This window comes from Mycteria americana, chromosome 10 (assembly GCF_035582795.1).
Source record: "Mycteria americana isolate JAX WOST 10 ecotype Jacksonville Zoo and Gardens chromosome 10, USCA_MyAme_1.0, whole genome shotgun sequence".
NCBI classification, from domain to species: domain Eukaryota; kingdom Metazoa; phylum Chordata; class Aves; order Ciconiiformes; family Ciconiidae; genus Mycteria; species Mycteria americana.
In genome coordinates, this window is record NC_134374.1 from 15,205,456 (window position 1) to 15,227,926 (window position 22,471).

The 22,471-nt window shown below is 47.6% G+C and overlaps 2 protein-coding genes across 8 annotated transcripts; both read right to left on the reverse strand.

Moving 5' to 3' along the window:
* Positions 1 to 105: 105 nt before the first annotated feature.
* On the reverse strand, positions 106 to 13,235 carry LOC142415348 (rho-related GTP-binding protein RhoG-like). 7 transcript variants are annotated; one of them, XM_075513575.1, is made up of 5 exons: positions 13,114 to 13,219; positions 11,308 to 11,388; positions 10,125 to 10,180; positions 5,773 to 5,872; positions 106 to 4,497 (listed from the first exon to the last, which is right to left on the reverse strand). In XM_075513575.1, the coding sequence occupies exon 5, from the start codon at positions 4,475 to 4,477 to the stop codon at positions 3,902 to 3,904; it is 576 nt and encodes a 191-aa protein (XP_075369690.1). In that variant the 5' UTR covers positions 4,478 to 4,497; positions 5,773 to 5,872; positions 10,125 to 10,180; positions 11,308 to 11,388; positions 13,114 to 13,219; the 3' UTR covers positions 106 to 3,901. The 7 variants fall into 7 exon arrangements, 5 of the variants coding, with proteins under 5 accessions (XP_075369690.1, XP_075369687.1, XP_075369688.1 ...); XM_075513572.1 differs by lacking the exon at positions 5,773 to 5,872 and having other exon boundaries at positions 13,114 to 13,218; XM_075513573.1 differs by lacking the exon at positions 5,773 to 5,872 and having other exon boundaries at positions 11,252 to 11,388; positions 13,114 to 13,218.
* A 1,469-nt stretch (positions 13,236 to 14,704) lies between these two features.
* On the reverse strand, positions 14,705 to 21,452 carry ITGB1BP2 (integrin subunit beta 1 binding protein 2). Its single transcript, XM_075513148.1, has 11 exons — positions 21,389 to 21,452; positions 21,110 to 21,159; positions 20,955 to 21,011; positions 20,222 to 20,370; positions 19,968 to 20,080; positions 19,642 to 19,700; positions 18,612 to 18,682; positions 18,263 to 18,365; positions 16,809 to 16,928; positions 16,286 to 16,348; positions 14,705 to 14,979 (listed from the first exon to the last, which is right to left on the reverse strand). The coding sequence occupies exons 1-11, from the start codon at positions 21,450 to 21,452 to the stop codon at positions 14,728 to 14,730; spliced, it is 1,101 nt and encodes a 366-aa protein (XP_075369263.1). The 3' UTR covers positions 14,705 to 14,727.
* Positions 21,453 to 22,471: the final 1,019 nt, after the last annotated feature.

Below are 22,471 nucleotides of genomic sequence, written 5' to 3' on the forward strand. Positions count from 1 at the left end.
GAAAAATCGTTTATTGCATTTAAGAAACGGGGTCTAGCTTTCCACAGGAAAGAACTACGTTTAGAACAGATGCGTTACAAACAGCAGGGTGCGTTAATACGAGAGCCAGAGAGATGAGGAAAGATTTATTACAACTTAATTCCGCATAATTTAAAAAAAAATCCTTTAAAACTGTTAGCTGTAATACAAATTGTTTTATAGTATAAAATCAAGTTGCCAGTGTATGTATCAGTACCACACTTAAGAGTCTTGGGCTCCCACTGCTGATGGGCACTCCCCGGAGCCTACATGGGGGGTTGGGACCTCTGTGAGAACTGTCGGCTTCTCAGGGTCAGCCCATGCAGCACCAAGGTTTCTACAGAGCGAGACCACTTGGAGACAAAGCATGGTGAGGCTCTTCTAGTATAAATTTCATAGAAAAGCTACAGCTGTAAAGTGGAGAAAGCACTTACACATCTAAGCACACCTCATAACATCCTTTGGACACACAATTCCTGAACTGCTCAGCTCCCTGTGGATGGCTTCAGCTATATTTAAAAAAAAACAAACCACTTAAATATTTCAGAAATCATTCACAAACTGAAAGATTAACATCAGTCTCTTCATAGCGAGTCTCTTGTGTGAATTAAGACATACACACTGCGTTTCTGTTCCATAACAAACTGAGAAGTCTTGAACAGTTCAGGAAACCCACACAGATTAACCCGGGTTTTCTGATCTCCCGAAAACAGACAAAATCCAGCCGTGGGATTGTGTGAAGTCTGTATTTGTTACCTGCCCACAGAAAGAAAAAAAAAAAAAAAAACAAAACACCACAAAAAAAACCCCAACAAAAACGTGGTACGAATGGAATGGATTGTAGACTGAAGCACTGGACTACTTACAATTAAATGCACCAAGAATTGTAGGGGGAAAAAGAAAAGGAAGGATGATCAAACTGAGAATGCCCACTGAATGGAAAAGCTTGTTGGATCTGTGCGCTCCTGAAGCTCATTCTCATGAAAAGCAGAGGCTGGAGGAAACCAGCTGTTAGCCAGCAGGACTTTCGCTCCTGGCAGAAAGCAAAAGAAATAAAAGGCATCTAAATGACTATTAATGAGGTACTCCAAAGTCAGCAAAAAGTTTTTGACTGTGTTCAAAGTTCACTTTCTGCTCATTTTCATCACTAACGTGTTATTCTCCTCAGTACTGTTGTGCAATCCATTTACTAAGTAATCTAGATGGGGATAAAGTGTTCTAGCATAATGTAATCAATTCAAATAAATTGATTAAGTAGTTGAATTTTATCTCACCATACTCTCTTCCAGTTAATACCAGGATGGCTGCTCTGTGAGCCTACAGAAACAGGGGGGGTATGTGCAATAATACTTGCTCACAGGATTTATTCTCCACAAAATTATTGTAATCCAGTTAGGAATAACCACAAAAGATGCAGAACTAAAATATTTCAGTATGTAAAAAAGTAAAAACTTTTAAAAACAGTAGTAGCTTCAGTACAAAATTGCAAATACATGTAGCAAAAAAAAAAAAAGAGGTGCCTGTTGTTGAAATTAAAAGTCTATTTAAGAGCAGTTCAAACATATCACAAACTTTTTAAAGTACATCTCTGAATGAAGCAAAGGTTATGGGCTTGCACGAGGGTAACTATACAGTTGATTTAGGCCTGACCAGCATTAAAAAACCCATGTGCACTGGCTTAAATAAATACATTTTAAACATGATAAACTCTATTTACTCAGTTACTGAAATTTACCTACAGAAAATAATCTTGAATTACAGGGCACAGAGTTAATTGCTGCCTGCAAGTCAAGCCCACACTAAAGGCCTACTGCTAAAGTAAGGCAGAACGTGGTGAGTAGAGGTTACCTCACTGAAATACTCCTACGCCTTCACAGCCTGCAGGGCACTGCGTAGGAGCCACATCTTGAACAGCACTTCTACAAGTGCAAAAGATGCAAAGACGCTCCAGGCAATGGCACTTGGTGAAGGAAAATATTCAGAGTCTTTAGGCTTCTGCAGACATTGTACATAATGGGTGTTTTGGTGTTGCCTGCCATCGGGCAATGTTTGGAACTCTGTGTTGGTTCACTAGCCACAGATACCAGTATTTGGATTAACTGCAGTTTATAATCTATGGGTTGCAGTTTGCTGAAGCAGTACCAGTACGAGGATACCTCATATACAAAAATTGCAGTTAGTGTCAGCATCAGTTACACCAGCTAAAGAAAGGCACATCCTCTTTAGAGGGGAATTAGGGCACAAATACGAATGTTTCTATCCACCTGGTATTTTTGCCCATTATCAGATAAAGCACGGTCAAATTAACACAAGATCCATAATAACCTTGTTGATGAATTTTCTGTTACCTTGCTAAAATGAGGCTTTTTTTCTGCCCTGGGTATACACCAGTGCAGTTTTGCATGTGTGGGAATCACAAGAAAGCAAGTTCTGAATTACCAATTGAGGCTGCATCTGGACAAAGACAGCACTGTCAACTTCAGACAACAAAGCCCAGTCCAGCACCATTGGTTTCACACAAAGTATCTTTGAAGCATGCTGCGTTCATACCACAAAGCTGTAAGGTTAAGTCTAAGGAGGGTTTCATGCGCTCACTCCTCAGCTGGTCCCGGAATCACACATAAAGAACAGTGTACATCCTGAAAATAAAAGCCAGCTGCCACTCACTAGAGTTGCAAAAGAAAGTTAAAAAGTACGTAAATAGAACTTCAGTAAAGAGTTTATAATAACTGATCACCTAGTAGAGAGGAGAAAACTGCCCAGGTAAACCTATCCAGTGACTGGCTAACCATTACAAGTTTAACTGAAACTACCAGTGACTTGCCAGGAAGAAATGAGGGTTCCGGGTTCCTGTAAACAGAACCTCCAAATTTTCTGTCACTGTTCTCCCAGAAAAACAACAAAGGAATTTGCTGTAAAAATCTCAGGTGGTGGCCCCAAGAACATTAGGAAGCGAAGCAATTAATTCCTCAAGAGCAAACGGGCTGCTATCAAGTCTCTGGGATTCATCAAAGGGATCACACTGAAAATCTCATTTTGAGAAGTATCATCCCAACTACCTCAATCAGTCCAAGAAGGTAACTTAACTTTATTCTCAGGGTGCAAAGTCTCTTTGGAGAGTGAAATCAAAACTCACTTTAGAAGATTAAGGAAGACTTGCATCTAAACTACTCTTCCACCTCTCCAAAAGTATGAAAATCACTCATTTGAGTGATTCATCATTATCCTAAGTTCCTTACATTAGGAGAAATCAGCTCCTGCTTCTATTAATAAAATCATTGCAGGTGTTCCCTGGGTCTTGCTCATTGCATTAAACATGCCTTATGCTAACTCTTCATATCACAGTTCACTCTAAGGTGAATCTCAGTAATATTTCAGGCATTTTTGCATGTAAACAAATTGTTTTCAAGCTTTAAATTGACAAAGTAAAACAACCGGACAGCCAGACTTCTGTTTGTAAAACAAATTCAATCAGTAAATAAGGGATGGGAAAAGCAGCAGCTACGCTTAAAGCAAAGTTATCAGATTTGTGCTTTTCAGCAAATCTAGTAACTGATGGCTATCTAGTAAAGAAGCCTGGCTTCAAAAAGTCCCTTCTTTTATTTTCCTCCACTAAATAAGGACAGAAGCCAAACGATCCCTGGAGAAGCTGGAGACTGGAACTTTAGAAATAAAGTAGATATTTGACCTCTCAGTTGGAAAAAAACCCAAAAATGTTCTGTTTCAGTTTCCCTGAAGCAATAAGACTGCAAGAATATTCGTTGCATAAACCATTTCTGCTTAGAGCTGTTAGTGCAAGATGCAAATCTTCAATTTAACTCATTAAAGAGCCCTCCAAGATTCTAGTCAGTATTCAACTTCAAACATCCATCACCCGAGGTAACTACAGTAAGACACATTTTTTTGTGTTCTTCTTTGTCACAGGATACAGAACTGCACGCACAGCTTCAGCAAACACCTCCCGAACACCCTCCTGATTCAACGCTGAGCACTCCAAGTATTTGACTGCTCCAATTTGTTTAGCCAGCGAAGTCCCCTGCTGTGGGGTAGTGGGAGCCAAGCTTTGCTCTTTCAACTTTTTAACTGTTTCCAGGTCATTTCTCAAGTCTCTCTTCGTGCCCACTAAAAGAATGGGAACATTTGGACAGTGGTGAGAAACTTCAGGATGCCATTTGTGCCTCACATTTGCATAGGAAGAGGGGCTACCGATGGAGAAACAGATGACAAATACATTGGTTTGAGGATACGAGAGTGTGCGCAGGCGGTCATATTCCTCCTGGCCTGCAGTGTCCCAGAGATTCAGGCTAACTGTCCGGCCATCAACAGTCATTTGGGCACTGTAGTTGTCAAACACAGTAGGGATGTACTCTTCTGGGAAGGCATTGGTGGTATAGCTGATGAGAAGACAAGTTTTTCCCACAGCACCATCTCCAACAACTACGCACTTTATAGTCTGCATTCTTTACCCAGAAACAAGTCCTGCACAAAGCAAGAAAAGAAGTTAGGAAAAGCACACTCGATAGTCATTTTAAACACTTGCTAAAGTTTATCTTTTTAATATTGCTAACAATTTCTTATCACAGCTAGACACACTCAGTGTCTCAGAAGCCATTAAGAGTTCACAGGCTAGAAAGGCAATAGCAAAATGGAGATGCAATGAGTTGAGAGCTCAGTGACAACTTGCTGCATTCCAACCATGTAAGTACAAATTAGCCAAATTCCCACAGTCTTTCCTTACTGCCAGTTTCCCAGAGGCAAAGGGACAAGTGCAAGTGGAAAGGGATTGTGACCTCAGACCTAGTAACAAGATACTCTGTCATTTGTAGCTACACACACACCCTCCAAGATTCACACTTCTTGTCTACATAGTCTACTGCCTCAACAGTTTACCACAAAGAAAGGTCCAAAAATTATATAATAAACCAAGATACCCATTGCTGGGCTGCACTGGTACTGTTTACCATAATAATTTACTCAACTCGGGATCAATTGGACCTCAAGAAACTGCATTATTTAGAGGACACCAGATAAAAGGTTCAGAAAGTAGCACGTACAAGAAAAGCAGCTGTTTGAAATATAACTAGCCATAGTACCCAGATTAGAATACATAAAGAATTTTTCTAAAGAAGCCAAGAACAGATTATTCTCACTAATCAGTGACAGAACAAGCAGAACTTAGTAAGCTTGAGCTACAATAAAGCAAGCTTATACTGAGCATTAGAAAAATACATGCAGTAAAAGGTCAGCAAACAGCCTTCCTAGGCAGACTGGGGAATTGTTACAGGAGATATTTGACACTTAAAGGTTTCCCTTTCCTGATATGTGAAGAGTAGGTTTGATAATCAAATGGATATAGCCTAAAACTCAATTCATTCTAAACTTTCATCATGAACAGCAGGAACTTTGAAAATAGCATGGAACAACTACAAGTAGTCATTTATTGTACATTTGTTGTATGCTGGAGCTTCCATTGCTAGCCTGAACAAGAAGGAACTTGCATCTGCCTTCTCACCCAAATACCTTTGAGGTATTATCAGTAATCCTCAACTTGCAACCAGCAGCAAATATGCTGCTTCAAACAGAAGAAACAAATAGTGGGAGGAACTATATTGCAGAAAGATCCAACACCATCAAAATAGCAAAGGGAACATATGAAAATAAGCAATAGTGAAGTACTTCACTTACAAAAGTCATGAAACCCCCTCCCTCCAACTTCCTCTTCAAGACCATCCAAACAAATGAACAAGTCATTACCATTTAAGTCTCAGCTTTGTCCTTTTTGACAAAGTCTGTCAAAGCATCTGTATCCACATGCTGCTGCCTTTCCACTGGGAGCACAAACGATTCTTCTGTACTAAGTGAAAACAGACTACCTTAAGCTTTGGCACAAAGCTGCAACAGGCAACTTGAGTGATACCGACTGTAGTCACTACAACATACAGAGCTTAAGGAAGTATCAATGTATGTACACATGCACTACTGAAAACCAATCAGTGGTGGGAAGCAGTGCAGAAACCTTGCTCCAGAAAGATCCAGCAGGACATTGGAGGGGAAGAATTTGGAGGAAAACAAGCAGGAGGAAGATGCAGAAGCAGTTTATCCTTTTTGAAAATGGCAGGAATTACATTTCTAAAACAACATGAATCACCTGAAATGAAATCTGGCAAGTATGTTTGAGCTTTGGCAGAAAAGCAAACATGTGAGTTTCATCATACATTAAAAAAAAAAAAAAAATCAGTCATCCCATTTCAAGGCTCCAGTCAAATGTAAAGAGAGATGTGTATGCAATTGCATATTGTAAGGGTAATCAGTAAAATGAAGAACAGCACTGGCCAGCAAAAGCTGACAGCAGGACTGAATATATTATTCCAGAACAGTTGCACCAAGATTTTCATTTGGGGCGGCCAGGGGGGAGAGGAGGAAATAGGTACGTTCTGTCAAATTAGAGGCTTAGAAACATTTCTTGCATTTTGCAAACCCCAAAGTTGAAACCCTTTTTAATATAAAATTACTTAAAGCATTACAAATTAAACATTTTTAGCATTATATTATTAATAGAGGTTGAACACTGTTACTGGCGGCATACAATACAACATAATATTTCTGAACATAAAGGGTCTAAGTGCTACAAACAAACAGTGACAGAAGAGCAGATGTATTTTAATACTATAACACTGTTCTACCTGAAGCTACAACTGTAACTCACCATCCTAGTCTCTACTGCTGCTCTCCCTGCCATGCTCTCCTCAGCAGCAAGACTGCCTTCAGCCGTTCCCAAACCCTATTTCCCCTTCCCACCCAGGTAGCATGCCACCTCCTCAGCTGTGACCACACACTGAAAAAGGGTGAGGAGTTGTTTCATCCAGTTTATCGAGTAGTACCATAATCAACTCTTTTGGTACAACCAAGCCAGTGGTAGCATATGGTGGGAATGAAGCACAGGGGAGGAAGACCATACACTGCTATTGCTGCCAAAGTATCACTGGACTGTAGCACAGAGAGCAGGTTTTAAAGTTTATTCCTGCGTTTACTTCAAACCATTGAAGTACTAGAAGATGCTCTGCCAGAAACCTTAGTGGTGACCAGCAATTCCAGAGCAAAAGTATTTTTTCAAATGAACCACCTATGCAACAGACCACTATTCTGATCAGTCAATAACAAGTGGCATGATAGAGATGGCAGAACTAAGTCAGTTGGATACATGCAATAAAAACTCAACTATAGCAACAAAAGTCTTGCGGAGAATGAGATACACAAAGCCTTTTATATGCCCAGTTCCTAGTTTCTAAAATAAACAAATTGCAGACTTTGAAACAGATCTCTCTTTAAAACACAAACCACAAGCTCCCTCATGGGCTTACACCTCTATGCATTTCTGTCCAGAGCTTTTCACAGAAAGACAGGGTATCCCAGAATTGCAACCCTAGCTGCACACACCAGGCACTGATACCTGGAGTGTCATCACACCAATACTGTAAGACAATACAGGCAGTTTCATATATTGGTAAACTACAAAGCCATGTGTATCCTGTACCATCAGCAGCTAAAATAGCTTGATTCAACCCAATTTAAAATTTCTAATGAAAGTGTGTTACCCAAAGATCATTTTGTTGGGGCTTTATTTAAGAGGTCATTAGAGCTTCCAATTCAGAGAACAGTAGTAAGGTAAAAAAGCCTGGAACATGAATGCTCTTTCACAGCGTTAATATCTTGAATTACCTGAATAAGGCTTGGATTTTAGAAGAGCAACATTTGCAATAGGAAATAACTCCATGAAAACATGCCAAAGCATCAGGCTAAGTATGAACTATACAAATACAATTAAAGAGCTTGTAGGCTTTTAAGTATGCTTCTCTGCAGGGCTCCTTTAAAGTAGGTTGTCTTAGCTGAAAGGAATTGTGTGTGGCATATGCAATACAGAAAAACAAACATACACCGGGATACACATGATTTAGTACTGAAACACAAAATTTAGAGAAATTAATAAAAAAAAAGTAGACAGAAGCTCCTACACTCCAGAAACGTGTATGTTGTGAGCAGGTGTAGTTTGGTTAAAGATTGGAAGATATGGAAGACAAAGGGTTTTTTAATTTAAGCCACAACCAAGCAAACAATATTACCTCCGTCAGGTCTTTTCTATTAAATCCACATATCGCCTTGTTCAAAATGTATAAAGTCTCTATTTTTTCTTGTAAACAATTTGCCTAGCAATAAAACTCTCATAAGATAGCAAGAAGCTGGGGTTCAAATTTGCATGGAAAATGCTTTTTATTTCTCAAGCACCCTTGAACTTGGCACGGCATGCTATTTGAATATAAATATATGCTGGGAAAAAACCATACTCCAAAAACAAAATTACCAACAAACATTACCAAGAGCAGGAAAACTGGTTTAGGGTTTGTTTGGGGTTTTTTTGGTGAGCTTCAAAAGAATTTTTGGGGAAACCTTTAGAGAGGAAAAACTCCACATACAACAGGTAACAAGAACTGAAAAAGAGAAAAATACAGATTAACATGTCAACACATCAAAAAGACGACTTAGAATTTAGAAACAGAAAGCTGGGCACAAGCTTCAAAGCCAAGTTTAAAGGTTACTCAGTAAGAGAAAGGAGTGAACAGAAAGTCCAAAGTAGCAAGAGGTAATTTGGGCTGCTTAGTCCTGACAGAAAAAGGACTTTCGTTACAGTTAAGGTGGAAGATCATCAGAACATGAAGAGTTCTAGCAGTTACAGCAGAATGGGAATAATTTTCAAAGAATAAAAAAAAAAAAAACAAAAACCCCAACCACCCCACAAAGAAGTGGTGTGCAAAAATACGTAGATGAGAGCTCTTTCTATCTTGTCCATCAGTGCCTTTGAATTAGAAAACTGGCATTCCTGTTTGGGTTAATTTCCTTCTCAGAAGATGCTGCAAAGTCCGCCTTCACTGTCTGCACACCTGGCACTTCTTTTGGAATGTGCAAGACTTCAGTGAACATGTCGAGATGTTGTCTGGAGAGCTGCCCCCATTCTGACCTAATTACATATTTTCTGGTATCATTAACATGAACAGCTTGCTCTCCTGTAACCCAGCCAGACATCTGCTGGGGAAATACACTATTTGGATACACTATTCTACTCCCCCTCCCCACAAAGTTATCATAAGTGAAATCATAGAATAACTTTGTGTTGCACCAAAACTTTTTGAGGGAGAGAAAAAACTTCTAGATCTTCCCTTTAATACTTCTGCAGGAAAGCTCTCCGTCTGCTGAGAGAAGGGAGAAAACGGTGACAGAAAACAGAGAGAAAACACGAATCTGAATTCTTCTGGAGCTTTCTAGATTTATGCTTTTTATAAGTCCTGCACTTCAAAAAATTCTTGGCAGAGGAACTACTTCTTAGCAGGATACGTCTCTACGCTTGCTATGTTAACACCAGATGCCTCTGTTAGGTGGATTTTAGCTTTGATATTGATCTTTGATAACCTCATTTTCACAGAGTTTGTCAGGTGTTCCTGTTGTCTTCTAAGACTTCCTGTTCTTTCCAGTTGGGATAGGGCCCCATTTTGGCCAAAAATGAGCAGGAAACATACTAGGAGTTCAGCTGAAATCACCTGTACTGAGCTGTGTCATTCTGTTCAGCCACCACCTTTGATGAATCCCTCCCTATTTTGCAGGCTCAGAACTTTGATACTACTTTATCAGGAGCAAGCAGAAGCAGAAGTTAAGAAATCTAAACGACTTAATTGCTCATCTTTCAGTAACAAAAACTAGATCAGAGTTATTCACTCTGTCCGCCTGATGCATGAAGTCGGGCAGAAACTTTCAACAATAAATTCGGTAGATAAGGCAGTTCTAAGTATATCCTACCATCTTCATCCATGCAAAGGGGTTAAAAGATTTTTCACGTGTGCAGCTTAGCCACCAGACCTGACAGGGAAGAGAAAGGGGCTCTCCGCAATTTCATCAAGACTGTGTTACTATTCCACAACAGCTCAGCTTACTCACCGTTTTAGGCAAGCACCAAATGAATATACAAGTGCCAGACTTTTAGAATGCATGCCAAGAAAGAGTAAAAAAGTTAAATAGGAGACCTCGTCTCTAACATCCTTGAGCAATGAATGACCTACTTGGATTTCTCAGTGCCTTTCAAAGTTTTCACACAGTTTTCTGTCCTGCCATTTACCTGCAAGGGAAACAAAACACACAGCAATGACCTGAGTGACAGCAGAGGGGGAGGGGGGAAAAAAAATCAAAAAGCCAAGCCAGAATTCAGCAGCACAGCAGGAACCGTGCAGTCCACGATCCAGAGCTCCATGTGAACAGCAGAATCGAGGAAGCTCACTTTCTGCAGAGCTCTGCCTGGAGGTTCAGCTCCCATGGGCATATCACTGATGCCTAACAAGAGTGCAATTCTCACTGGTTGTTCCCTCAGTGTGAATGCTGGAAAGGCCTTACCCCTATTGGCGCAAAAAGTTGTTTCAAGCAAATAAAAGAAACCACCCAAAACCTTTCATATAATGTTTTTAAAACCTCTACCCCTGTCAAATTAGGCTGAAATTGGTTTATCGATTTAAAGATTTTTTTTTTGCAGGGATGAAACACACATAAGCTTTACCATGTAAGCAGTATTTCTTAGGGAACCACAGTGAAAAGGAAGTGGTCTGCATGAAGTATTTGGGCACCTCAACCACACAAACCTCAGTGCATCCACACTCTCACTACAGGGACTCATACTCCAAATTTTATAGGAGAACAATGATATTAGTGACCAAATATCAATGACCTTAAATTCTTTGAATCCAAGATTATGTTTATTGGATAATAAATATTTCCAAAGGGCATTAGAAACAAGCTCGTGAAACGGCTGTGAAATAACACTACACCAAGGTGCAGCTGCACAGTCATACAGGAACTAAAAACTAGGACTTCAGTAGATATCTGAATGCCCAGTATATGAATGTGACCTGTATCCTGCCATAATCAAAAGCTGCAGAGTATTAAACTTGATTTTCCTCCTGCAACCACATGCAGAAGCATGGATTCGTCAAGACGGGTACCCTTCACAACTTATTTGAACACAAGCGACCCTGATGCGCTTTGAGGGTGAGCACAGCAAAGGTGTAATCCTAGGAGCCGGGACTGCAGGGTTCTGTGCCAGATCCACTACACAGCTCCTAGGTGATACAAGCAACTTGCAGAGGCCCTGAGTATCACAATCAGTTCTTAAAAAGTGAATAATATATGTCCTTCCTACCTTGTATAGATTCTGGCAAGGCCTTATTACTGTTGGCTAAAAGAAAAAGAGACTACCTCAGACATGAGGTTCTGTGAAGAGGTGTATTAAGTACATTGCAGCATGAATGGTAAATCCAGTTAAAACATCCCTGATTCCTATTTGAGGTGGGGAAAAAAAACCTGTTAGTTATCTTCCTATCATCTTTTGTCACCTGGCATTCATTAGTACTCTAAATGCTCTTTAAGAAAGTTGTAACAAAGCCACTGTGGTATTTGAAGGGCAATGTGTATACCAGGGAAATCTAAGCTTTTTCCTTGATAGAAAAGTCCACACACACTTTTCATTCTCTTTGATTTCTCCTCCTCTGCTCCCAAATTTCACTGGGGGGTTAAAAAAAAAAAATGCACTTGGTCAATCAATAAGAGTTTTCAAAAGTGTCTTTAAATAGTTTTGATACGATCAAAACACGAGTTAAAGTGTGCACTCAGTGTGTGTTGTATCATGGCTTGTGCACTACAATATCACAATATTTGCCAGTCTCATTTGCATCAAGTATTGCAGTTCTAAAGCAAGCAGAAGTTACCAGTGGCAAGGAGTCTCTCAGCAGTCTGACTTACACATACAGGCATAGGAAAGTAAAGAAAAAAAAAATACTCCTTTTAAAGGCATGGATCTTTACATGATACCAAATGGTGAGAAAACACTTTAGACTCCAAAAGAATCGCAGCCTCATCGTGTAAGCAAATCAAACTGCACACTCAGTTTCCTCCTACTAATTGCAAACCACATATTTCATTGTTTTTCCAAGATCTCTGTAAATTTCCCTCTAAGAAGAACATTTAAAAGCACCTTTTTTATGGAAATAGTAAGCTAAAATGCCAAATATATCTCATAAGCTTAAGTTCCCTATAGAAAAACCTGTGTGCAGCTGAACACTGGCAAAATGGCCAAACAGAGCCTTCATGCTATGTATTTTACATTTGACACAGAAGAGAAAGTAAGCTTTTTAAGATCAAAAAATAAGCTTGGGACAAAGAGCACACAGATGCTGCCACAAGGAGCACTGCACTCCAGCGCAGGACATGTTGTAAGCATAGGGTACACATAAAGAACAAAAGCATTTAAAGCTTTTTTATAACTCAGAGTAAATATGATGGGAATCACAAGTGTTTATAAAGAGTAGAGAGATACCAACTATTCATTGGTTCTTTCAAAAAAAAGAACAAAGGGACATCAAATTAAATCAGCTAGAGGGAGGTTCAGAACAAATAAGAGGTAGCATTGCTTCTCAGGGCTTGAAGTTAAGCTAGGAATTCCTCAGTACAGGATGTTACAAATACTGAAAGTTTATAGGACTCAAGAAGAGAACCGTTAAGCTTATGAAAGAGAGCTCTGTAGCCGCTGCGAAACAAGACAATACCTGTGAGTCCTGAAAGCCCTCAGCACTCAGTATATTTTAGGTCACTACCTTGCTCTACTCCTTCTGAGACAACAATTTGGCAGTTTTTAGAGAACAGATCAAATGTGACTACTCTTATGTATCCCTGTAAAGGAAAATCCACTCTCAGCACTGAAACAAGAGACCTTTACAAAAGGGTAACTAATCATATGCCAGCCTTCTATTATATCCGCTGGGAGCAGAGGTCGCCTTAAATTTGTCACGGTACTCCTAATGTGGATTAGCATCAGCCTGACTTTAGAACAGCCCAGCCCAGCCTTCGGACACTGCGGAAGAGGGAAGAGCCGGACCGACCCACGGGGCCATTCCCGCTTCCCGCACATCCCTGAGCAAGAAATGGGACTAGAGAAAAACTCGTTCCAAAACATCTCACTTCCCCTACGCCTCCAACATCTCCAGGCTCCCTGATGAGCACACTTACCTCCACAAACACCGCCGAGTGCAGAAGCCAGGACCTGTATCCATCTCCTCTGGAAACTAAGAAAACAACACGCCCTGCGGCTGGGAGGTTGATTACCCCACTACTCCCAAACTCGCCCTTCCCTCCTCCGGAGCCGGCTGCTTCCCCAGTGGGGCAGGTGCCGAGGAGCCGCAGGCAGCGCAAGAAGAGCCTCCCCCGGGAAGAAAACCGCGACCGCCGCAGCTCCCAGGCCAGGAGAGGCCGGCGCCAGTCCCGGGCCGCCGCCCCGCTAACAGCGAGGGTGGCGGCGGCCGGACGCGGAGGATCTTCCTCCCCAGCGCGCCGCCTGCCCCGGCCTCCGCCCGCGCCTCCGCCCGGCGGCAACGCTGAGAAGAAACACCCGTAGATACGTGGGGTGCCCAGGGCCAGGGGCCCGCGGAGGCCAATCCTGCGCCGCCGGGCCCGCGGCCACCGCACCTCATTACACCTCACCGCCCCTCAGGGCCCGCCGCGGGCCGCGCCGCCGCACGCGGGGACCCCGGGGCGCCGCGCGCCCCCGTGCACAGGCACCGCGCCCCCGCCTCCGACCGCCCTCGAACCCCGCGCTCACCTCCCGCGCCACCAACGGCCGCTGCTCCCGCGGCGGCAGCAGTGGACCCTTGACCCGGCCGCACCCCGGCGCCTGCTCCTGACCGCCGCCGCGCGCACGCGCCCCGCGCACGCGCCCTCTGCCCCGCCGCCGTCCCCGGAGGGCCCGCCAGGGGGCGCCGCGGCGGGAGGGCGCCGCGGCAGGGCTGCGCGGCCCTTCCTGGCGCAGGGAGCGGCGAGGCCGGCCCGACGGGGAGAGGCCCCAGGCGGCGCGGAGGGCGGCTTGCAGGCCCTGCCTACTCCTGCTGTCCGATTTCAATACCCGAATATTTTAGTACAGTCGGCAAATGGTGTGCGTCGCCTTCCGCCCTCCTTCCCAGCGCTGGGAGGTGTTACACAGCGAAACCCGCTCAGGGATCCCCCTCCTCCACGGCCTCCTTGTTTCCCATCGCTTGGTCGGTATCGACCTCTCGCAGTTTCACAGCTATAAAGATCTTCGCAGAGGAGGACGTCAAGTCCCCGCTGGAGCCGCAGGCAGCGATGACATTTCCCTCGTGCCCGCAGTCACAATCTCTGTCCTAACACCTCCCGTGCCCAGCTCCCCTTCCCTGCTGCAGAGGGAGTGAGGTGGCAAGGGGGGTTATCCTCAGCTCACCCAGCTGCCCTGGGGCTCTGCACCCCCCAGAAATGCCAAGGTCAGGCAGAACGCTGGGGTACGACCACCCTGGCCCCGAGGAGACCTGGCACAGGCACCGGCTGCCTGAAGTGGAGACAAGGGGGCTCCTCCCCTTGTCCTGCCCCAGCCAGGCACAGGAGAAGGAGAGACAGATGACAGGGTTCAGCCCGCTGACGTTTCTTAAGTGCCTATCAGGAATTTCAGAGTATAACCTTTGCTCTGAGTTTTTATTACTTGCCCCTTCTGACTGGGGGAGAGGGTGTGCTGCAGCCTGCACACAGCTCTGGGCTGGATCTGCTCCTCTGGAGCTGGTGCCAAGGCCTCTGGCAGCTCAGGAGCTGGCACTGCTTAGCTGCTGAAGCCCTTGACTGTCAGTTGCCCGGTGTTCCCCTCTCCAGCTCCTCGTCTTCCTCCTCCGACCAGCTCAGGCTGTCATCTGAGTCCTCCCCCTGCACTGCCCCGGGCTCCTCTGCGTCGGCAGCCTCCTTCTCCTGCTCGCCATGGGAGTGCAACCTGCTTTGGGGAAGCTCCAGCCTGGTCCAGGAGCCAGGATTGGCTTTGCAAAGCATGATCTCCACCTTGGTAGGGACCATGCTCACAAAGCTCTTCTCTATTTCGATGACCTAGAGAGAGGGAGAGGTGCAGTGAGCAGGGCAGGGGAGGGCAGGCAGCACACGCTCATCCGTCTCCTTACTGGCAGAGCCCTGCCAGAGGAGAAGAGAGGAGAGATCTCTCCTCATGTGCCAGGAGACAGAGCAGGATGAAACCTGAGCTCCAGCTGAGTTTCACAGTGTTACGTCTAAGCAGCACTGAAGTGCTGGTACAGAGCTCAGGAGAGCTCAGCTAGCTGCAGCCACATGCATGTGCCCTCTCCCCACAGCAGTGAGCTGCGCTGAGACACAGGCATACCCGTACCCTGGCAGCATGCTCTGCTGCCCACAGGCACAGGCAGCACACACCAGAAATAAAGGCAAGAAATGCACATGCAAATTCCTGAGTCTCACTGCTCCTCCCCAGCCAGCAAGCAGCTGAGAAATCAGACAGTGAGTCTCTCCCCTCACACTGCTACCTGCCTGCAGGCACAGCAGGATTGCAGGGGGAGACAGGGACCTGCTGGGCCAAAGACCCTTTGGGACAGTCTGGGACCAAACCCACAACACCTACAGAGCTGGCAGCGAAGTCCAGCTCTGCTCTTAGTCCAGGATCAATTGGTGCAGCCACCAGCAGCTTCCAAAACAGCCCTCCTCTCAAACCCTAAGGCATTTCTTAGCAGAGATGGCTATAAATGCCAGTACCTGGGCGACCCAGCTCCCTGATGATCCCAACAAGAGCAAGCTAGCACTGTGGCAGCATTTAAAAGAGAGTAGCCAGGGTGCCTCAGGTAGTGCAGAGCAGTCAGATGGGCACAGAGCCCAGGCACAGTCCTGGCATGGCTCCCAGGGGGTGCTACCACTATGGGATCAATAGAGAAAAACCTAATTTCCCCATCAGCCTTTGCTGCTATAGAAAACTGGAGCTCTGGAGATCCTCTCTGCTGCCACAGCCATGGTGGACCTGTGTTCTTCACAAGGCTTTGAGAGCTCGGAATGAATCACACCAAGGGAGGGACTATGAAATGGCTGTTTGTTCCACAGATGTGCCAGCTGGGGAAGAGATGGTGTCCCAGGGGCCACAGCATTTCCATGTGATAATACAGTCTGCCTCATGCTCCATGCACAGGAAGGACTGTACAGAAATTGCAGCAACAACTATTTTGCTGCTTTTTCAAAAGTCTAAGAATCCTGTCTATGCAGAGAGTAATTTTCCTTACTGGGAGCCTGTGTTTGGGGCTGCAAATGCTTCTCCCAGAGCACAGGCTACCTCACAGCATTGCAGCCCAGCCCCACGCAGACTACTGGAATAGGGAAATCAAAGTAAACAGGATCTTACCCCCCAGAGATCCAGTTCTGCCTGGAAAATCTTATTCCCGTCAAAGATGATGTGAACCTCAAGCTGAAAGATCAACAGAAAATTATCTGAGTGGGTAGCACAGCACTGCCAGGGCTCTTCCCCCAGACAGTGCAGCTGCCTTCCAGCACCATAATGTATCCCACATCCTGGCTCCCGTGTAGCTGTCTGGCAATCCCCTCAGCACCTGGGAGCATTGCACCCCTTTCAGAGCATGCTGGGTTCACCTCTGCCACCAGTCAAGGGATTTGAGGCCAGCAAAGCCACCTGCTGAGGCTGAAAGCCGCTGAGCCAGAGTGGCCCAGCAGATGCTGCTGCAGCAGCAAAGCTGCCAGGCTCTCAGCTCCAGGACGGCAGGTTGGCAGTGCCAATGCCAGCTGCAGCAACAGACCAAACAGGCCATCAAAGAGAGCCAGGCACCTGGCCGGCTCCTGGCTGTTGGCTTATCAAAATCAGGTGCCATGAAAGTGCACATCCCCAGCCCAGCTCGGCCAGCCCCACTCACCACAGTGCGATTGGCTTTCACACTGCTGAGGGCGGGCAGAGGGTTCTTGGCGTAGACTGTCACCACCACCTGGCTGCTGGTTTGGTGCCAGTCCTGCCGGCACGACACCGCCTTCTTGTCCTGCCAGGGAGAGGAACCTGTCACAGCAAGGCATCTAGCCCAAGCACACCCCAAACAGAGCGGATGTCTGTGCTGGAGGATGCTCCTTTGCACTTCTCCTTCACAGAGTGCCGGCTGCGGTTGGCATCAGCTAAGCAAGATCAAACCCTGCCTTTTGTACAGGTTTTTGAGGGGAGGTGGTTCATGCAAAAGTGGGCAGCCCCTGCCAGGCTGTCCCATGCAACATGAGGCATCTGTGCTGTGCTTGGGGTTGCTCCAGAAAGTCATGTTAAGACCAGAGACATCCTCTTCTTTTTCCAGAGTGATCTGCTGTGTCCTAGCTGTGCACAGTCAGGAAACTCGGTCTGGAGGGCAGTGCAGGAACTGTTGCTGGACATGGATCATGCCACCATGCTAAATTTGAGAGACAGATGAGCCCCAGCTGGCCATGTTTCACCTTTCTCCCACAGGACCCCCATCTCGTCCATGCCACAGGCAGCTTTGGCGCCACCAGGCATTTCTGAGCATCAACAGGAGATAGACCCCCTGCAGCCCTCAGCATTGCCAGCCAAAGAAAGGCCTCAGGAGGAATCCCAGCCCCAAACTCAGGTGACAATTAGCACAAAGCATCTGCATCACAACATCACAGTTCATTGACTGCAGCCTCCTTTACATCCACTATATGTTTTCTGCTCCAGGACAAAGAACAGACAGGGATCAGAGGGAGTTGCTCAGAGCAGTGCTGACTCAGAGGAACATGATGCATTTTCAGGGATATCCTGGGCCACTTTGGTACAACTTTCCCAGCTCAAGCCTATTTCCAGCCAAGAGCTTTCCTGAGGAAACTTACACACACAAAATATTGGAAATTGGGATCTTCTCCCCATTGCCCTGCCACAACACCATGTCACTATGTAGATGTGATCCCTCCTGGGAAGCAGTTGCAGAGGGAAAGCTTCATTAAAACCAAATTCAGTCATCTGCAGTCACCTGTTAAAACTCTTGGGGTTTTTTTGCAGAGCTTTTCCCGTGTTCAGCTCCCTGTCCATGTGCGGCAGCCTGCAGCACTGGCTACGCCATGCCTGGGTCCAGCTCCTGCCTCATTCAGCTTCCTATTGCACATCTGCCCATTGAATGTGAGAGCTGACATGTTTTGTGAATGCAGGAGCTGCATTTTAAACAGCAGATGGGTGAAGATTAGGTGTTCAAACCCTGCGCAGTCATCTGTCGGCAATTATGAAAATTAAGATAATTAAATGCAGAAACCCGTGTGAATGCAGAGCAAGGGAGCACTCCTCAGGTGCCAGTAACAGCACTTGGCTCACATGAGTCGCCCCTGCCGAGACCCCCCTTACCCCCTTCACCACCCAGCAGTGCCGCCTGCTGCTGCAGCCCGGCTGCTCCAGGAAGGCACTGAAGTCTGTTGTTTTGACTCCGCAGCAGCTCCAGTACTTCATCCTGGGGAGAGTGAGGTGACCTGAGCGGGGAGCGCCTGCAGGAGCAGGGACCACAGCAGGCTTCGGGGTGGTGGGGGAGAGGGGCTTGGAACCAGCAGCTCCCTCTGCCCACCTTGTCACCTGGTGGGGGGGGAGGTGACACCCACGACTGCACCGGCTGAGCTGCTGAGGCCACACAACCTTGCGATGCGGCACTTTCAGCCCTCAGCAGGGTCAGTTTGCTCTGTGGTAAAGGGTTGTTTCTTACCCCTCATGGAAGACAGGAACGCCAGGATGGAAAGTACAAACTTCTGTGTTGCTCTCTGGGCCCTGGTAGATCTGTGGAGTGAGAAGCAGACGAAAGTTTCAGCTATGCCTCTGGCATGGCACAGCATGGTGCAGCCAGACATCTGCCCATCAGTGCCCATCCCTGCATAGGGCACAGCAAGATGCCCAACATCATCCTTTCACCAGGTCCAGCATCTGTGAGGACCTAGTCTGGGACTGTGCCCAGCTGGCAACCCAGCACTTGTCCCTGCTCCCTGCTGTCAGGGCAGCCACCCCGGCCTTGCTGGGACCCCAGTGTCATCCCCACAACCCTGGCAGCAGCCCTTCCATGTGCCCTCTCCCAAACACAGCCTGGTCCCATCCCAGGGCTGGGCAGCACCAGGACAGTGAGCAAGTTTGGACACCACAAAAACTCGCTCCAAGGTGCAAGGGTCCGTTTGTCCATCCTGTCCTTTCCTCTCCTTCACAGAGTGCATCAGTCTCATGTCCTCATCTGCCTCCCGCATTTTGTTCCCCGCTCACTCCCCTCTCTGCTGCTTTCCAAGCATGCCAGCCCTCCCACAGCTTGGTCGCTCCGGTGCACACCTCGAGGCAGGCAGACAGTCCTACACAAGGCAGTTTTGGGGCAAGATAGGAAGTGGGCCACGCTGCATTAAATAAATGCAGGTGGGAATTATTCCCCATGCATTTTACCTGTATGCCCATATCCTGAACATGTGCTATATTTCATTGCAAGCAATTAGCAGCAGTGAAACACAAATGTACCACCAATCTAGGAATCTGGAAGCCTCGTGCAGGAACGTGGCTGGGAGGTGACAGAGGCAGCTGCTCCAGGGACAGGATGAGCAGGAGCATACGGAGCCGATGGGCACTGCCACCTCCCACCCACCCGGCATCCTGCCCCGCACCTGGTGCAGCTGGGAGATGAGCCCCTGCGCTGGACCTGTGATGCTCCATGCAGGGCCATGCGGTGCAGATGGTGCAAAGATGGGACCCTGCCGGGTACTCACCGCCTTGCAGGCTGTGTTCTTGCAGGTGGTGCCAGCTTTCACCTGGGCAGCTGCCTCCCCTGTGAGAGCAACACGGCTTCACCCCGGGGCACGCGCTGCCTGTGCCTGCCCCCAAACCCTCCCCACAGCCCCACTGCCAGCTCCCCAGCTTAGCACACTTGGCCCCTGAGCACAGCCCTTTGCAACGCACTTCCAAGATGCAGCTCTGTGGGTTTGCAGGTGGCTGAGCACACAGCACCTGCCGTCCTGCACTGAACCTCCCATGCAAAACCCCACGCTGAACTTGCCACTTGCAACCCCACTGCTGTCCATCAGCTCATCACTACCTGCGCAACTGCCCTCAGGTGCCTCGTCCTTGGAGGACAGGTTCAGTTTCTCCAGTGCCTGCTCCAGAGACCTGGATACTTTAATTGGCAGCAGTTGTCTTGGCTCATCAGAGCTGGGAAACAGCAACAGCAAAGGCCAAGTGGGTTTTTTTTGCAATTTAAGTGTCATTGCCTCTCCTGAGGAAGCAGCAGGGCAGGACACGTGCATAAGAAGCGGCACAGCAGGGCAACACTGTTGGATGAGTCTGTCTCACCTTGGTCTTTCCCGCTGCATCTTCTCAGCTGATTTTGGTCCTTGGATGATGAGCTCCTCCACTGGTTTGGCCTTTGGCACATCTGAGGTCTCCTCTTGGCTGAAAGGCTCAGGGAGCTTCTCCTTGCTGTGAAACCCCTTTGTGCATCCCTGAGCAGCAGAGGCAAGCCTGATGCCTGCTTTGCCCTCCCTAACCTGGCGGCTGCTCCTAAACGCTGTGAGTTTCCATGCACTGGTGGCTCCGTGTCCTGCAGGGATGGGCTCTGACCCTGCACCAGGGCAGGGGCTGTGTCCACAGGGATTCCCGGGGACAAGACGGTGTGGCAGCCTCACCAGAGCCACAGCAGACAGGTCTCAGCTCTGCTGCACCCCAGCCTGGCAGCTGAAGGGCAGCAAGAATCTCCCCCACGTCCCTGGGCCTCTGCTGCCTCCTTCCCCCCCCAGGACCACTCGGACATTCACAGCTGTGCTGGCGCTTGGGGCATTTGTGTTCATCCCGCAGGACCTGGTGGGGGATCACAGCCCCTTCCAGCATCCTTCTCCAGGAATGCCTGTCCCACACTTCGGGAGCAGCACCCTTGCTTGCAGGTGCCTTGGAAGCAGATAGGAAATACCCGTCCGGCAGGGTGAAGGGGACAGCCTTGGCACAGGATGGGGATGGGACAGGACAGGGCAGGGGCAAGGAAGAGAGGATGGAGAAGCAGCGGGTGCATTTGGGCTGGCAGGTTGCTCACCTTTATGGAGAGGAACTCAGAGAAGTCTGTTGTGCGTTTCTTGCAACAAGACCAGCCCTAGGCACCAGGAGATGACAAACTGGTCAGGTGCAGGCAATCCCGCTGGGCACAAGGTCCCTCCCTGCAGCTGCAGCCCCGGCTACTGCCCCACTCACCTTCAGGGCATCGTGGAAGATGGGGATGCCTGGGTGATACAGGCAGGAATCTGAAAAGGGAGAATCAGGCAGAACCTTTCAGGAGGAGCAATCCTGCCCACAAGTCACCCGTGACACCCAGCAGCTCTTGAGCCAGCTCCTGCCATGCAGGCTGCCTGCGCTGGGCTCAGCTCAGCCCTGCTTGGCAGCTCAGGCTGTGGCATGACGGTCTAGGCTGCAAACTGGGAAAGTGGCACACGTTCCTGCTCACCCCGGTGCAAAGCAGACAAGCCCACTTACCCTTGGCGTTGTGTTCAGGATCAAACCTCTGCCCGCAGCCCTTGTTGTAGCACAGTGACGCCATAGCTCAGGCGTACTCACGGCGTCCTTCACTCCTTCCACGCAAATCCCATCAATCTCATCCCTGCCTGTGATCCCCCCTCTGCTTCCCCGCAGTTTCCAGCCCAGGCACTGGGAGGTGGCTTTGCCTATCTTTAGAGGCAGCTGGAGGAGGTGGCTGGTAACTGGAGAGCAGGCTAAAGATGGACATAGCAGCTCGGCAGCTGACAGGACCCAGTGCCCATGTTATCTCGAGAGACATTTCTGTCCTGCCCCTGTGGCCAGCAGAGGGAATGGGTGCTGCGGGGTGGCTCCGCACCTGGGGTGGGCCGAGGACCTCCCAGCACCTGCTGTCCTGCCAGTCCGGCAAGGAGGCATCGGTGCCACCCTCGGTGCTCATGCTCGACTCGGGGCAACCTGCAACTCCTCTTGACCAACTGCTCTCCGTTCTTTAGCATTTATAGAAGCAGCTGAAAGTGTCCTGCAAAAGAAGGGAAGAGACTTCCCAGAGTCTCAGGGCAAAACCTGTGCTGATCTCCCACAGTCCCAAAAGGCACAACCATCTGCTAAACAGAGGCACCAGCGGACCAAAGCAGCGCATGTGGCCAAGACATCCTTCAATGCAGGGTCTCGTGCAACCCAGGGATGAAATCTGTCCCTGGAAGATCACTGGCATCACAGAAGAGTGCAAAATGTTACATGGGCCCCTGTACCCAGGAGGGGTTTGCTTGGACTCCCTGCTCCCATTCTGGGACCCAAGGGTTTTCATCTACGAACAGGAAACCCTCCTGAGATCAAAGGTTTTACTTAGTTCCTACAAGCATCTAAAACAAATATTATTTTCTTTTTGTTGTTCCTGTTTCCAGAGACAGCTGTTTCCTGGGTGCTGCCCTGACCTGCTGGAGCACACAGTACCTGGAGGATGTTTCTGCTCAGGAACCAGGTTTGACATAAGCCCTTGGCACTATCAGACAGTGCAAAGGGCAGGTCCTGCAGGCAGCAGCTGCCCAGAGAGTCTGCTCAGGAGTGGAACAGGGTCCGCTG

Bases quoted from the DNA above. Each gene is read 5' to 3' on its own strand.
- ITGB1BP2 (XM_075513148.1), bottom strand. From the start codon at position 21,452: ATGGCGTCACTGTGCTACAACAAGGGCTGCGGGCAGAGGTTTGATCCT. The intron at 20,371-20,954 runs GTGAGCAACCTG...TCTGCTGCTCAG, and splicing joins CTGAGTTCCTCTCCATAAAG to GGATGCACAAAGGGGTTTCA. The intron at 18,683-19,641 runs GTGAGTACCCGG...CTCACTCCACAG, and splicing joins AGAACACAGCCTGCAAGGCG to ATCTACCAGGGCCCAGAGAG.
- LOC142415348 (XM_075513574.1), bottom strand. From the start codon at position 4,477: ATGCAGACTATAAAGTGCGTAGTTGTTGGAGATGGTGCTGTGGGAAAA.